The sequence below is a fragment of the Ovis canadensis genome, chromosome 12 (assembly GCF_042477335.2).
Source record: "Ovis canadensis isolate MfBH-ARS-UI-01 breed Bighorn chromosome 12, ARS-UI_OviCan_v2, whole genome shotgun sequence".
Lineage (NCBI taxonomy): Eukaryota > Metazoa > Chordata > Mammalia > Artiodactyla > Bovidae > Ovis > Ovis canadensis.
This window is the reverse complement of record NC_091256.1, coordinates 61,758,213-61,771,798: the sequence shown is the minus strand read 5'-3', so window position 1 is coordinate 61,771,798 and position 13,586 is coordinate 61,758,213. Positions and strand designations below refer to the sequence as shown.

The following is a 13,586-nucleotide window of genomic DNA, read 5'->3' as shown; positions in this document are numbered from 1 at the left end:
GGTCAGAGCTGGCAGAGACAGCCCCCCAGCCCCATGGTGATTGCAGCACTCACACTATCCTTCATGATCAGGGTGCCGTGCAAGAGCCGAGGCTTCTTGGCGTCAGGGAGCAGCCCTGTGGGGATGGGGCACTGGTCAGCACAGTAATTAGGGTCACCTGCCCAGCAGCCACCCTGCCCCCCAAACCCCACCGCAGCTGGCCTTGCCACTCACCCTGTGCCATCTCCCGCTTCAGCAGCCCCAGTGAAATGCCCACAGGGATGCTGGGGCTCGTGGGCAGCGTCACCGTCTCGCCATTGGCCGGCATGTAGCAGTTGACCCCTGGCCAGGAGATGGAGAGAGCCTCAGTCCAGGCTGGAGGGCCCCACCTGCACCAGACCCCCTACTCCCCTACCCTTGCCTGGACTGCCTACGGAATTCCTGCTCAATCTTCTGCTTCAGAAACTCCATCTTCTTGGCCTCGCCGTGCACCAGCAGCACATTCTCTGGCTCCGCCTGGCCCACCAGCTGCATGATGCCCTTGGCATCCGCGTGGGCACTGAAGGACATGTACTCCACCTGCATCTTGACCTCCAGCTGTAACATCGCAGTATGTGGGTCATCAGCACAGGTGGTGGTTCCGAGGGCCTCCACCCACCCAAGTGGGATCCACAGGGCTGGTAGAGAGAGGTGAGGACTCACCACCTGCCGCCCCTCCATCTCCAGCTTGCGCTGCCCACTAAGGATCTTGTGACCCACGGTGCCCTGCACGCAGTAGCCAGGCATGATGACCTGTGGGAGGGAGGGATGGATGAGTGGCTCCCCTGCACCTCCTGCCTCGGGGCTTCCTCCTGGGACATTCCCCCCACCCACCCTTCTGCCCACCTGAACCTGAACCTTTGATGGAGGGCCCTTCCCTTCAAGGCCCACTGCAGACCCTGGAAAAGCAGGCTCAGTGGTCTCAGCACAAGTCCACTCAGGCCTGACCCCCATGACGGCGCTCAGGAAGCCAGGGGCTTTCCTGCCTGGTGCAGATGGTCCAAGACACAGTGAGAGTCAGCCTGGGTCAGACCTCAGGCACCAGCATGCCCAGCCTGTTCCTCCTAATGGCAGCAAGCCCCCAGCCAGGGCAGCCCCTGCCCCCAAGGAGCCAGCCCTGGGGCCCAGACCCCTCACCATGTTCTTCTCGTTCCCTGCCCACTTTCGGAAGATCTGTAGTGACTGGCCAGCATGCAGCATCCCCGGGGTAGCAAACACGACCTTCGGGGTAAGTGTGGGGACAGTCAGGGCAGAAGATGCTCCCTCTGCCCTCAGAGCCTTCTGCCCTCCCATCTTCCCAGAACAGAGGCACGCCGTACCCTGCAAGCAAGCCTGAGCCTGGTGGAACTCCCTGCCCACCCCCTGACCCCCACAGCTGCACCAGGCCACACCATGGGTCCTGGGCTGTCAGCAAATGCCCGGTCAAAGGCCTTGATGTGCTTGAACTCAAACATGTTCCTCTGCACGAAGGTCTTCCGTATCTTCTGGTTGGTCCAGGGGATGAAGAGTTTGTAGTAGTGATTGGCCTTCTCTGTCAGGCCCGTGGAGAAGTAGATGGGGGCTTTCAGGTCCATGCGCTCCCTGCAGCCAGGACAGGGCATGGTGGGGAGACTGTGGAGCAGGGCCAGCCAGTGGCCCCCATGTGCCCTCAGCCTGGGTCAAGTCCAGTGCCAGGAAGGGCGTTCCCCCACCCACAGCTAGCAGCACAGGGCTTAAAGCAACCATTCTGGGCTGCACCTACCAGAAGGTCTCCAGCAGGATGCAGAGCTCCTGAGCACGGCCCAGCGCAAACACAGGGATCAGCACCTGTAGGGTGGGGCTGTGAGGCCAGCTTGGGCAGGAACCCCTGGCCATGCTGTCCCCCTCCAACTGTGTCAAGCCCAAACATCCACACAGGGGCACGCAGTTACTCCCTGTGGCCACCTTCTCAGAAGATCAGCCCTGCTGGCAGCTCTGGGGGCTGGAGGCCCTGTGACAATTGTGTGTAGCTCCTGTTCTGTCCCAGCAAAACTGACCAATGGTCAGCAGACACTCTGGCCAGCCCTTCATTGGGGTGTGAGGTATGAGGGGTGAATAAGCCCTGGCTGAAGGGTCTTCCCAGAGCTGAGCAAACCTTCCTCCCTCTGTGCCCGGAACACACAACATCCCTGCCCTGACCACATGCTGGAAAGCCAAAAAACCTGTGCAGCATGGCTGGGGAACATGTGACAAGTCCCACCTGGGGGCCCTGCGCCCTTGCCAGCTACCTTCCCACCACGTTCCACAGTCTCATGGACCTTCTTCAGGAAGTCTCGCTCCCGGCAGCGCTTGGAGTCACGGATGGTGGTGGCGTAGGTAGACTCTGTGATGAGTAGGTTGGGGCGGCACTTATCAATCCAGGCAGCTCTAGAACACAGGTGGGTGTGGCCAGGGGGAGACAGTCCACACGGTAGTCAGGCTGCACACGGCCACGGCCCTCCTGTACCCTCTGGTGGGCAGCCTGCCTTCTTTGCACAGGCCCAGGCCGCAACGCTTGAAGGGAGATAGGAGGACACCCAGGGGACAGTGATACAGACCACTCAGGTACCCGACACACCCCCGAGGGTCACTATACCCTTGCAGGGACCTCCATGAATGAAACAAATGCCCAGGCCTACTTACCCCAAATGCCGGTCTGGGGTCATGTTGTAGTCCCCCTGGCAAAGAATGTGGTGATGAGGAGGAGACTCCTCCCTCTCCTCAACCAGGCAGCCCTTCCTGTGCCCCAAGTTTCCACTGACCGTGTACACCACAGACTCTGAGCCCACTTTAATCTGGAACATGGCTGCCCCCAGCACATGGCCCGCATAGTAAGCCTTGATTTCCAGCTCATCATCCACCTGCAGAGAAGAAGGCTGATTTCAGGTCTGTGGGCTGCACCGGTCAGAGGGCAGGGAGGTGGAGTCTGGGACATCATTCAAGCCTTTCACTATGCTGGTTTTTTCCATATGCAACATCCAGTTCTGGTCAGAAGCAACTGGACACAGGAAATGGGACAATAGGGAAGGAAATAGGAGAAACAACAGTCTATAGAAGCAGACTCAGGGCACCTGGGGTTTTCAAGCACAGGCTTTAAAAGGATTGTTTTTAACACATTCAGAGAAAGAAAGAATTAAAAATATTAGCAAAAAACTAGAAACTATTAAATACAGTGGAAATCTTAAAATGAGAAACTATAATCCAAACTAAGATTTCAGTAGAGCCATACTACCCAAGGCAACCTACATAGTCAATGCAATCCCTATCAAAATACTGGGGCTTTCCAGGTGGCTCAGTGGTAAAAAATCTGCCTGCCAATGCAAGAGACGCAGGTTTGACCCCTGGGTTGGGAAGATCCCTGGGAGGAGGAAATGGCAACTCACTCCAGTATTCTTGCCTGGAGAATCCCATGGACACAGGAGCCTGGTGGGCTACAGTCCATAGGATCACACAGAGTCAGATATGACTGAGCAGCTGAGCACACAGCACATCAACATAACCACTTTTCACAGAACAAGAACAAATGATTTTAAAATTTGTGTGGAAACACCAAAGACCCTAAAAAGCCAAAAGAATCTTGACGGAGAACATAGCTGAAGGAATCACACTCCCCAGTTTTAGACTATACTGAAAAACTACAGTCATCAAAACTACATGCTAAATGGAGAGAAAAATGGAGAAAAACAGAACTGGAGTTACCACGCTCCCTGACTTCAGACTACTACAAAGCTACAGTAATCAAAGCAATCTGATACTGGCACAAAAACAGAAATATAGATCAATGGAGCAGGACAGAAAGTCTAGAAATAAACCCACACACTAATGGTTAATTAATCTACAACAAAGGAGGCAAGACCATACAATGGAGAAAAGACAGTCTCTTTAATAAATGGTGCTGTAAACACTGGACAGATACATGTAAAAGAATGAAACTAAAACATTAACACCACACACAAAAATAAACTCAAAACAGATTAAAGGCCTAAATGTTAAAGTGTAGACACCATAAAACCCTTAGAAGAAAACACAGACAGGATACTCTCCAACGTAAATAGCAGCAGTATCTTTTTGGATCCGTCTCCTAGAGTAATGGAAATAACAAAAGTAAACAAATGGGACCTAAATTAAACTTAGGAGCTTTTGCATAGCAAAGGAAACCATAAACAAAACAAAAAGACAACCTACAGAATGGGACAAAATATTTGCTTATGATGCAACTGACAAGGTATTAATCTCCAAAATACACAAACAGCTCATACAGCTCAATTATCAGAAAAACAACTCGGGACTTCTCTGGTTATCCAGTGGTTAAGAATCTGCCTGCTATTGCAGGGAGTTTAATCCCTGGTCCAAGAAGATTCCCACGTTGCAGGGCAACTAAGCCCATGCACTACAACTCCTGAGCCCATGTGCCACAACTACTGAAGCTCTTGTGCCTTAGAGCCCGTGCTTCGCAACAAGAGAAGCCACTGAAGTAAGAAGCCAACACACTGCAACTAGAGAGTAGTCCCTGCTCACCACAACTAGCGAAAAGGCTACGCACAGCAACAGAGACCAGTGCAGTCAAAAACAAAAATTATTTTTAAAATTAAAAAAAAAAAAAAACCTCCAAAACCCAAAAATGGGCAGATCTAAACAGACATTTCTCCAAAGACATACAGCTGGCCAACATGCTCGTGAAAAGATACTTATCACTGCTAATTACAGAATTCCAAATCAAGACTACAATAAGGTACCACTTTACAAAAAAGTCTACAAATAATAAATGCTACAGAGAGTGTGGAGAAAACAGAACCCTCCTATACTGTTGGTGGGAATGTAAACTGGCGCAGCCACTATGGAGAATGGTATGGAGGTTCTTCAAAAAGCCAGAATTAGAGTTTCCATATGATCCAGCAATCCTACTCCTGGACATACATCCAGAGAAAACAATAATTTGAAAAGATAACATGCACCCAAATGTTTACTGTTTACTATTTACAATAGCCAGGATATGGAATCAGCCTAAATGCCCCTCGACAGATGAATGGATAAAGATGTGGTATACACAGACACACAGGACTACTACTCATTTTAAAAATGAAACTTTGCCATTTATAGCAACATGGATGGACTTGAAAGGCATTATGCTAAGTGAGATAAGTCAGATGGAAAGACAAATACTGTATTATATCACTTAATATGTGATAACAACTAGTGAATGTAACAAAAACAAGACTCACAGACATAGAGAACAAACTACTAGTAGGGAGAGGGAAGAGAAAAAAGGTGAGAAGCATGGGGGATTAAGAGGTACAGGCTCTTATGCATAAAGTAAGTTACAAGGATATGTTGTACAGCACAGAGAAGAGCGCCAACGTTTTACAACAACTATACATGAAGTGTAGCCTTTACTGATCTCCTAAAGAAAATCAGTCCTGAAAATTCACTGGAAGGACTGATGCTGAAGCTGAAACTCCAATACTTTGGCCAGCTGATGGGAAGAACTGCCTCATTAGAAAAGACCCTGATGCTGGGAAAGATTGAAGGCAGCAGGAGAAGGGGATGACAGAGGATGAGATGGTTGGATGGCATCACCGACTCAATGGACATGACTCTGAGCAAGCTCTGGGAGTTGGTGATGGACAGGGAAGCCTGGCATGCTGCAGTCCATGGGGTCGCAGAGAGTTGGACACAACTGTGCAACTGAACTGAACTGACTGATACATGAAGTATAGCCTTTATAAACTGTGAGTCACTATACTGCATACCTGCAACATATAATATTGTAAGTCAATTATATTTCAAGTTTAAAAAGAAAATTCAACAGATGAATTTAACAGCACATTATATACAACCAAGAAGAGAATTAATGAACTAAAATAAATTAAAAAGGCTAACTAGAATGAAATACAGACATGAGGACAGTGGAGGGTCTGGAGGAGAAAGATCTCCAGTCAGCCTGGAGGAAGCTGGGGGCAGCTCCAGGGCCTCACACCTGAGCAGGAAGGGAACAGGTGGAGCCAGCACAGCCACCTGCCAGTCTGCAGGAAAGGACAGAATCCCACAAGCCGCCCAAGAGGATTCTCCTACAAATAGCAGGTGGAAGACATGAGTCCTGGTAGTACCTGCTGCCCTAGAATTCTGAACCTAAGGGAGAAAGTCTTTAATGATCAAGGCGAAATAAAGCCATCTGCAGATAAATAAAGTTGAGAGCATTTGTCACCAGCAGATCCATACTGATGCTCTTCATTGCAAATACAAAGTGAAGACCATGGGAAGGAGCAGGGACACAGCTAGGGTAATGGAGATGGTACCTAGCAAATGGTGAGGGCCTTGGGGCCTCATAGGCTGACAGAATTAAAATCCTGCTATGTGGAAATAAGAGCTGGTGAGTAGGAGAGGGGTAAGTGAATTCAAGATGCTCTGAGATGCTTTCATTGTCCAGGAAAGAGGCAAAAGTTCCAAGTACCTTAGAGCTGAGTTGTCATGGATGTGTTTTGTAATCTCTGCCACAAAAAGAATTACAAAAGAACATATAATTACTTATAAAATAAGAAGACAAATGGAGTTTTAAAAACTCAGTCTGGAAAAAGACAATAAAGGAAATAGAACAAGATGGACAAACTGGAAGTAAACAGAAAACGATACACCTAAATCCCAAATTATTACACATGGAGTGCACACCTCTCCTATAGGATAGGCCATCAGGTTGTATTAAAGCCAAGCCGTGGAAAAGAGTCACATTTAAAATATGATGCAGAGGGACTTCCCTAGTGGTCCAGTGGTTAAGACTCTGCACTTCCACTGCAAGGGCAGCAGGTTTGATCCTTGGTCAAGAAACTAAGATACCACATGCTACACAGTGCAGCCAAAAAACAAAAATAAAACACGCTGCAGAAAGGATAAAAGTACTAAGAAGGGCAAGGATTCAAGGTGTGGGAGGGGCGAACTTTCGCCAGAAAGGCAGACTCGAAGATAAAGCATTACTGAGGATACAACTCAATGAATGATTCAACTCAACAAAGGGTTCAATCTGAAAAATAAGATGACCCCAAATGTCAGACTCATGAAAAAAACCAAAACCTAGACTCTTGAGAAGAAACAGACAAATCCATGATCCTTGTGATAAATTTTACATTTGATGTCACTCGCCTGCCTCAAGTCTTACCCCTCCACCCTGAGTCAGTCCACTGCAATGAGCCCACACTCTGGTCTCTGACCTGCCCGGCCTGCTCCCGTCTACTCAGATGGCACACTGGCCCTCTTTGGCATCTTCCACACACTCAGGCAGAGCCAGGGAGTGGCAGGAGCCCTGCTCAGTACTGGATCTGAGCTGGGCCCCACGCTCACCTTCTGCCTCCAAGGGTCCCTGGGATGGCAGCAGAGTGAGTTGGGGGCGGGGGTGGGGAGCTGACCTGCACCGTCTGGTGGAGGTGGACAGCCACCACTTTCTTCATGCAGTCCTTGATCATCTGGGACGTGAAGAAGTTGGCCTCGCCCTTCTTGTCCACGGCGATCTTGCGGTAGTCCTCCAGCAGGATGGGGCAGATGGCCTGGGTGGGCTGGGTCATGTAGATGGGCCCATCGTAGCCCACCATCTCACTGAAGTAGGGGAGTGCCCCGCAGTGGTCCAGGTGGAAGTGGCTGCAGGCGCAGCACCAGTCAGCTGGATGCCCCCCAACCCTCCACCCAGCAACCCTACCCCCATTCCTCTGCTCACTGAGGGCCTGCTATGTGTCAGACATGGCCCTGAACATGGGAGAGGGAGAGGGCAAAAGGGACTCAGGCCCAAGTGTCTAGCGATGCCACCAGCAGGCAGTTACTATGGGGTCAGCTTCACATTCCAGGAAGGAACAGGAAGGGGCTCAGGGCAACAAGAACCAGTATGCCACTTGGGTGGGTGGCTGGGTCTGTGGGTGGGGAAGGCGCCCACCTGATGATCACACAGTCCAGAAAGTCGGTCAGTCGGCCACTGCGGGTGATGTAGGAAAAGTCGGGGAAGCGCCTCTGTGGGGGGAGAAGCAAAAGTGTCAGGATGCCGCCTGCCCAGGGCTCAGGTGACTGTGGGGCAGCCAGGGCTGTGGGGATGGCCCCTGGGTCAGGATGCAGTTGAGCCTGATACCCACACCCTGCAGGCCCACTGAGGCCACCGACTGCTCAGAACCCCTGAGCATGTAGGGCAGAAGTCAGGCTGCTGAGCCAGTACCTGAGAGCTGAGACCCCACAGCCGTGCCCTGGCTCCAGTACAGTCTGACCCAAGTGCTCCACTTGTTGGGTGACGGTGGGGGCTGCCCTCCTACCAGTGCCCACTTGCCCCCGTTCCTCCTCCATAGTCAAAGCCTGCGACTCCGAGGCCCAGGTCCCTCGGTGATGACGCCGAGGTGCAGGCTGGATGCCAGGCCGCCCACCCTTGAGACTCACATCGTCGCTGAAGCCCATGTGCATCCCGCAGTCCAGCATGACGTTCTTGCCCGCAATGGACACCAAAATGCAGCTTCGGCCCACATCCTGGCCAGCCCCTGTATGGGAGGACCAGTCGGAGGGACAGCCATGCCCCCCTCTCTCCCACTGCCCAGTGAGGATTTGGGGTAAAAGAAGCAGTAAAAAGACAGGACTGTTCAAGGGTGCGCGGTGAGAAAGATGTCATAGGGGAAAAAGGCTGGCAAAAGTGAGTGGTGAGAAAGATGCCACAGTGGGAAACAGGCTGGAAGAACCCTGCAGAGGCCCCTGGAGAGGAACCAGGTGTGAGGAGAGCATGGAGCTGAAGCAGCCAAAGGGGAGCCGGAGTCAACAGGTAGGAGAGGTGTGAGGACACCTATGGCGGGGCGGGATGCGTGCTGTGCCCTGGACGGCCAGGGGAAGACCACTGCAGCGGGAGGCTGGGTGGGCTATTCTGAGAATGCACCATAGAAGAGAGCATGTAGAGCTGCGGGGAACAACCCTGCTAGAAGACGCTGCGGATATATGGCCGTGGCAGGGGGGCAGGTTTCCGGAAAGCCCCTGGCACCTGTGCACAGAGACCCCGGCTGTTCCCATTCTGAGTGACCTGCTGTACCTCCTTCGCACTGCTGTACTGTTTTTAAACTATGCACTTATATCTTCCGCAAAGGGCAAGCTGGGGGCGGGAGAGACGTTGGTTTTTGTTTTTAACGCTGCGCCGGTCAAGCAAAAGAAAGTCTGACTGACGTGGGGTGAACGGCCCACGGGTAAACGGAGGCTGCAGGGAAGCGGGGCTCGAGACATATGGAACAGGTGGAAGGCAGCGAGTGCGCGAACGCAGAGGCAGGAGGAAGGTGCACTAAGCACTGGTGCTGGGCGGGGGGCCGCGCGGCGAGGAAGACGCGTCCCGGGGTCCCCGGACCTCCGAGCCCCCTACCAGCCTTCCTCGGGCGCTCCTTGCGCCGCCCAGCACTCACCCAGGGGCGTGACCCTGATCTCGGGCATCCTGCTGGGCAAGCCAAACGAGCGGGCAGGATCAGCCCGGTCCCACGAGACCCCGGGGCCCGCGACCCGGTCCCGGCCACGCGCGCCTGACTCGCGGCTATGCACGGCGCAGGCGCATTCCCAACGGCCCCAACTTCCGGCGTGCCGGACGGAAACGCTGGCCCGCGCAACGTGCTTTCTGATTGGGCGGCCAGCAGCCAGTCCCGGGCGACGGGGCGGTAGGGCTGTGGCCGACGGCCGGGCAGCCCGCTCCGTGGCTGCTGTGGCGGCACAGGTGAGCAGCGGAGGCGCAGGTGAGTGGGGCGCGACGGGCTCAAGGCGGCGCGGGGAATCCCAGCCCAACCGAGCTGGGCCTGGGCCTTGCCGAGGGGTCGGAGCGGGAGCCCCCAGGCGTGGGAGGAGGCGGCCGAGGACCCGGCTCCAGCGCTGGCCCGGACCCCGAGCCCCTGTCCCCTCCCTAGGGACTTAGCTGGAGCAGGACCCGCGCAGGACAGGGGCCCCACCCTACCCGAGTCCTGGGTCCCAGCCTGGCGCCACCTGGAGCCCCCTTCTCAGGCGAGATTTCCGGGATTTCCCCGCTCCCACCCGCTGGGCCTGGGGTGCCGGAGGGCAGCCCTCTTTTCCTAGGGACCTTCAGCTTGCCGTCAGTTTCAGGATGAGCCCTGACCTTGGGGCCATGGGCTGCCCTTGGGGGAGCCTTGGCGATTCCCTGCATCACCTCCCCGGAGCTGGCAGCCTGCCCGACCCCGCTGCGCCGCCACTGCCCTTCCTGTTGTTTCCAAGCTCTGAAAGGCTGCTGGCACCTCCCGTTGACTGCTGGCTCAGGTTCCAGGCAGGAAGGCCAGGCCCATAGGATGGCTGGTGACCAGGAAGGTAGCCCTGAGGGCCTCAAAGGCCATCTGTCTGGTGGACAGGACACTGAGGCCCTGAGAGAGGGGAGGAGTATGCTGGAAGCCTCCCATTGTCTTCTTCCTGAGGCCAGGCACTGCTGTCCCCCACACCTGAAGATGGAGTGAGCTCACCACCGGGCCCTCCACCTAGTGCCAGGCATGTGGCAAAGGCAGAGGGCCTGCAGGGCCTCAGCACCCACTGGGCCCCATCAGAGGCTCCCAGCAACCTGGGTGATGGGCAGGGCAGGGTGTGCTGGCCCATTTTCCCTAAAGCTGTGGGACAAGATCTTAGGTCAGTGCATGACTTGCCCATGGTATGGAATGGACCCACATGTGCTCTCTTGGCTGGGCTCTCACCACAGCTCAAATGGCCTCCTCTCATGCAGGCTCTTACAAGCCTTCCAGCATTGAGGGCCCAGGAACCCCTGTGCCCAAAGGGTGAGAGCTTGTCCTGGACAATGAGATGAGACAGCCTAGTCCCCAGGGCCCATCAGAGCCACACCACAGTGCAGCTCTGGGCACTCAGGGAGGCAGGGGCTGGGGTGTCCAGCAGCACCTGCTAACCTTGGGCACTTGGGTGTTTGTGGCATGCCTATGGGAATGCCAGCAGAATCTAGAGGAGTTCTGTGGCCTGGGGCACTTCTGGAGTCCCTGGGACTGGGAGAGGGCCTGTGTCCAGCCTTCTGTGTGGGACATGACATCTCCTTGCCCTCTTCCTACATTCTCACCAAGCTCCAGTTACTGTAGGGGTGGAACATCTGGTGTCTGTCCTCTGGCAAACGCTGACCCCACAGCCTCTGTTCTGGGTTTTGGGATATAGCTTCAAGCATGGAAGGTCATGACGCACCCCACCCCCCCGCTTCCGCCCACGGTCTGTCTCTCCGTGGTTCTCGTCCTTTTACTTGCTGGGTTGGACTTCCTGTCTTTGTTAAAAACCACACACGCACACACCCACCACTAGGATGTCACCCCAGTGGGCTGGGCTTTGGTTGCACTCACAGTGCACCCAGGTGGCTGCCTGGCTCTGCGTGGGGACTCAGCAAATACTTCTCCAGTCAGTAGGAACAGACACACCCTGGAGAGACACAGACTATAAACAAGCAAGAAAACCTGAGCACAGATGCTTTCCACAAGTGAGATGTATCAGGTTTGGCAAGGCTGAGTTACGGGGGGGCCATGCTTAAAGCAAAGGGCCCTGCTGTAGCCCAAGCAGAGCAAGGTGGCTTCTGGGGAGGAGGGGCTGACCTGGGGGTGGGAGTCCTCATGGGTTTTCACTGGGGAGCCATGGGATCCCAGCTGTCTCTTCCCAACTGCCTCCACTCCCCCTCCCCAAAATAATGACCCAAAGAGGAGCCTTCTCACCAGGAGACAACCCACAGCCCAACCCCCTGTGTGTTCCAGCTCCTGTTGAAAATGGATGACTTGGAGTCAGAGTTCAATCTGAAAGTCGTCCTGGTCAGTTTCAAGCAGTGTCTCAATGAGAAGGAGGAGGTGCTGCTGGAATACTACCTCGCTGGCTGGAGGGGGCTGGTCAGGTGCGCGAGGGGCTTCCCCGGCCACACGTCCCACCTGTATCCCGTTGGCCCAGTGCAGGTCGGCCATCCTCACTTGCGGTCCAGGAGGTGGGAGTGGTCTCGCCCACACCCAGGCTGAGAGTGCCTGCTCTCTTCCTGCAGGTTCCTGAATAGTCTGGGCACCATCTTCTCATTCATCTCCAAGGATGTGGTGACAAAGCTGCAGATCATGGACCAGCTGCGAAGTGGCCCCCAACAAGAGCACTACAGCAGCCTGCAGGCCATGGTTGCCTACGAAGTGGGCAACCAACTGGTGGACCTGGAACGGCGCTCACGCCACCCCGACTCAGGCTGCCGGACAGTGCTCCGGCTACACCGCGCACTGCGCTGGCTGCAGCTCTTCCTGGAGGGCGTCCGCACAAGCCCTGAGGACGCACGCACCTCCGTACTCTGCACTGACTCCTACAACGCCTCGCTGGCCGCCTACCACCCCTGGATCATCCGCCGGGCTGTCACTGTGGCCTTCTGTGCGCTGCCCACACGCAAGGTCTTCTTGGAGTCCATGAATGTTGGGTCTTCCAAACAGGCTGTGGAGATGCTAGACGAGGCCCTGCCCTTTATTGAGCGTGTCTACAACATCTCCCAGAAGCTCTATGCCGAGCACACCCTACTGGACCTGCCATAGGGGCTGGTGGACCCAGGTGGGGTGGGCTTCCCTTGATCCAGAGGTGGGCAGGGCAGCCAGGACCCATCAGTCCTACCATGGAACTTTCTGGGCTCCCCTGTGAGCTGAGCTTGTCAGGAGCCACTCAGATTGTGCACATGGGCCTCAGACAGGCTTCAACAGAGAAGGCAGTCACTGGCCATCTGCTCTGTACCCAACCTCTCCCTTGCCCAGGCATCTCATCTTTACCCTCTACCAAGTTACACCCATGTAGTTAGGCCTCTTCTGGATGGGTGAAGTGCTGGAGGTTGGGGGGCAAGCAGGATCAGTGTTCATGGAAAAGCTTCCCCTACTTGGGGGTCAAGTCTGTGGGCTGGGGAAGTCACAGGGCCTGGGATGTAGTGTTTGCCCACCTGGGCTGCCTTGAGCCTTCTGTACCATCTAGCTGACCCCAGGACAGGGAGAAAACCCCTGGGCAGGGGTCAGCTCTGCGGGATTTCTCCCTGCCTCTGGCCTCCTCCTTAGCTAGGGGTGCACATGTCCTTGGCTGTGACAGCAGGACCTGAAGCCCCGAAGGAAGGCCTGCTCTGCCTCCACTGCCCTGCACGTACACAGCGGCCTCCTGCAGCCTCAAGTCTATACAGCACAGCCATGGATGAGAATCCCTAGAGCCCAGGACTCCTCTGGGCCAGCGCTCACTTATCCCTCCTCAGTGTCCACACATCCAGATGCTGTGTCCCCTCTTCCTGGCCCCATACTGCTCTGTCCCCATGTAGCTCAGGAGACCTAGAATGACACAACATGGGAGGGAGCCTGGGCCACTTCACCTTGGTGACAGGCTGACAGGTGACCACACCCAGCCTGGCCATCATCCAGTGATTGGGGGTCTGGCCCCACCCACTTCCTCTTTGTGAGCCCAGGATGTCAGGTGCCAAGGGGACAGTATCCACTAAGAGCAAATGTGTGTAAGTATGAGCTTTCAGGGACGATAGGCGCTGTAATACAGGTGATGGCTTTCCCAAAATAAACAAATTGCACTTACAGAATGAAGTAATGCGCTCCAGGACAAGGGTACTG

The 13,586-nt window shown here is 54.6% G+C and overlaps 2 protein-coding genes across 4 annotated transcripts in view; one reads left to right on the top strand and one right to left on the bottom strand.

Annotated features, from left to right (window-relative positions):
- Positions 1-9,588, bottom strand: part of INTS11 (integrator complex subunit 11) — a 10,368-nt gene extending 780 nt beyond the window's left edge. The window contains exons 1-14 of one of the 2 annotated variants that reach the window (XM_069546001.1): positions 9,414-9,588; positions 8,419-8,516; positions 7,931-8,004; positions 7,413-7,641; positions 2,778-2,876; positions 2,659-2,693; positions 2,265-2,403; positions 1,760-1,824; positions 1,410-1,599; positions 1,156-1,239; positions 682-771; positions 414-576; positions 214-321; positions 54-115 (exon numbers count right to left, since the gene is read on the bottom strand). In XM_069546001.1, the coding sequence (XP_069402102.1) occupies positions 54-115; positions 214-321; positions 414-576; positions 682-771; positions 1,156-1,239; positions 1,410-1,599; positions 1,760-1,824; positions 2,265-2,403; positions 2,659-2,693; positions 2,778-2,876; positions 7,413-7,641; positions 7,931-8,004; positions 8,419-8,516; positions 9,414-9,441 (1,464 nt within the window). In that variant the 5' untranslated portion in view covers positions 9,442-9,588. The remainder of the gene's footprint in view (positions 1-53; positions 116-213; positions 322-413; positions 577-681; positions 772-1,155; positions 1,240-1,409; positions 1,600-1,759; positions 1,825-2,264; positions 2,404-2,658; positions 2,694-2,777; positions 2,877-7,412; positions 7,642-7,930; positions 8,005-8,418; positions 8,517-9,413) is intronic. The other variant, XM_069545999.1, reaches the window with a different exon arrangement.
- CPTP (ceramide-1-phosphate transfer protein) lies at positions 9,276-13,555 on the top strand. 2 transcript variants are annotated; one of them, XM_069546038.1, is made up of 3 exons: positions 9,276-9,734; positions 11,733-11,866; positions 12,008-13,555. In XM_069546038.1, exons 2-3 carry the CDS (start codon positions 11,745-11,747, stop codon positions 12,528-12,530), a joined length of 645 nt encoding a protein of 214 aa, XP_069402139.1. In that variant the 5' UTR covers positions 9,276-9,734; positions 11,733-11,744; the 3' UTR covers positions 12,531-13,555. The 2 variants fall into 2 exon arrangements, with proteins under 2 accessions (XP_069402139.1, XP_069402140.1); XM_069546039.1 differs by having other exon boundaries at positions 9,440-9,734; positions 11,733-11,924.
- Positions 13,556-13,586: the final 31 nt, after the last annotated feature.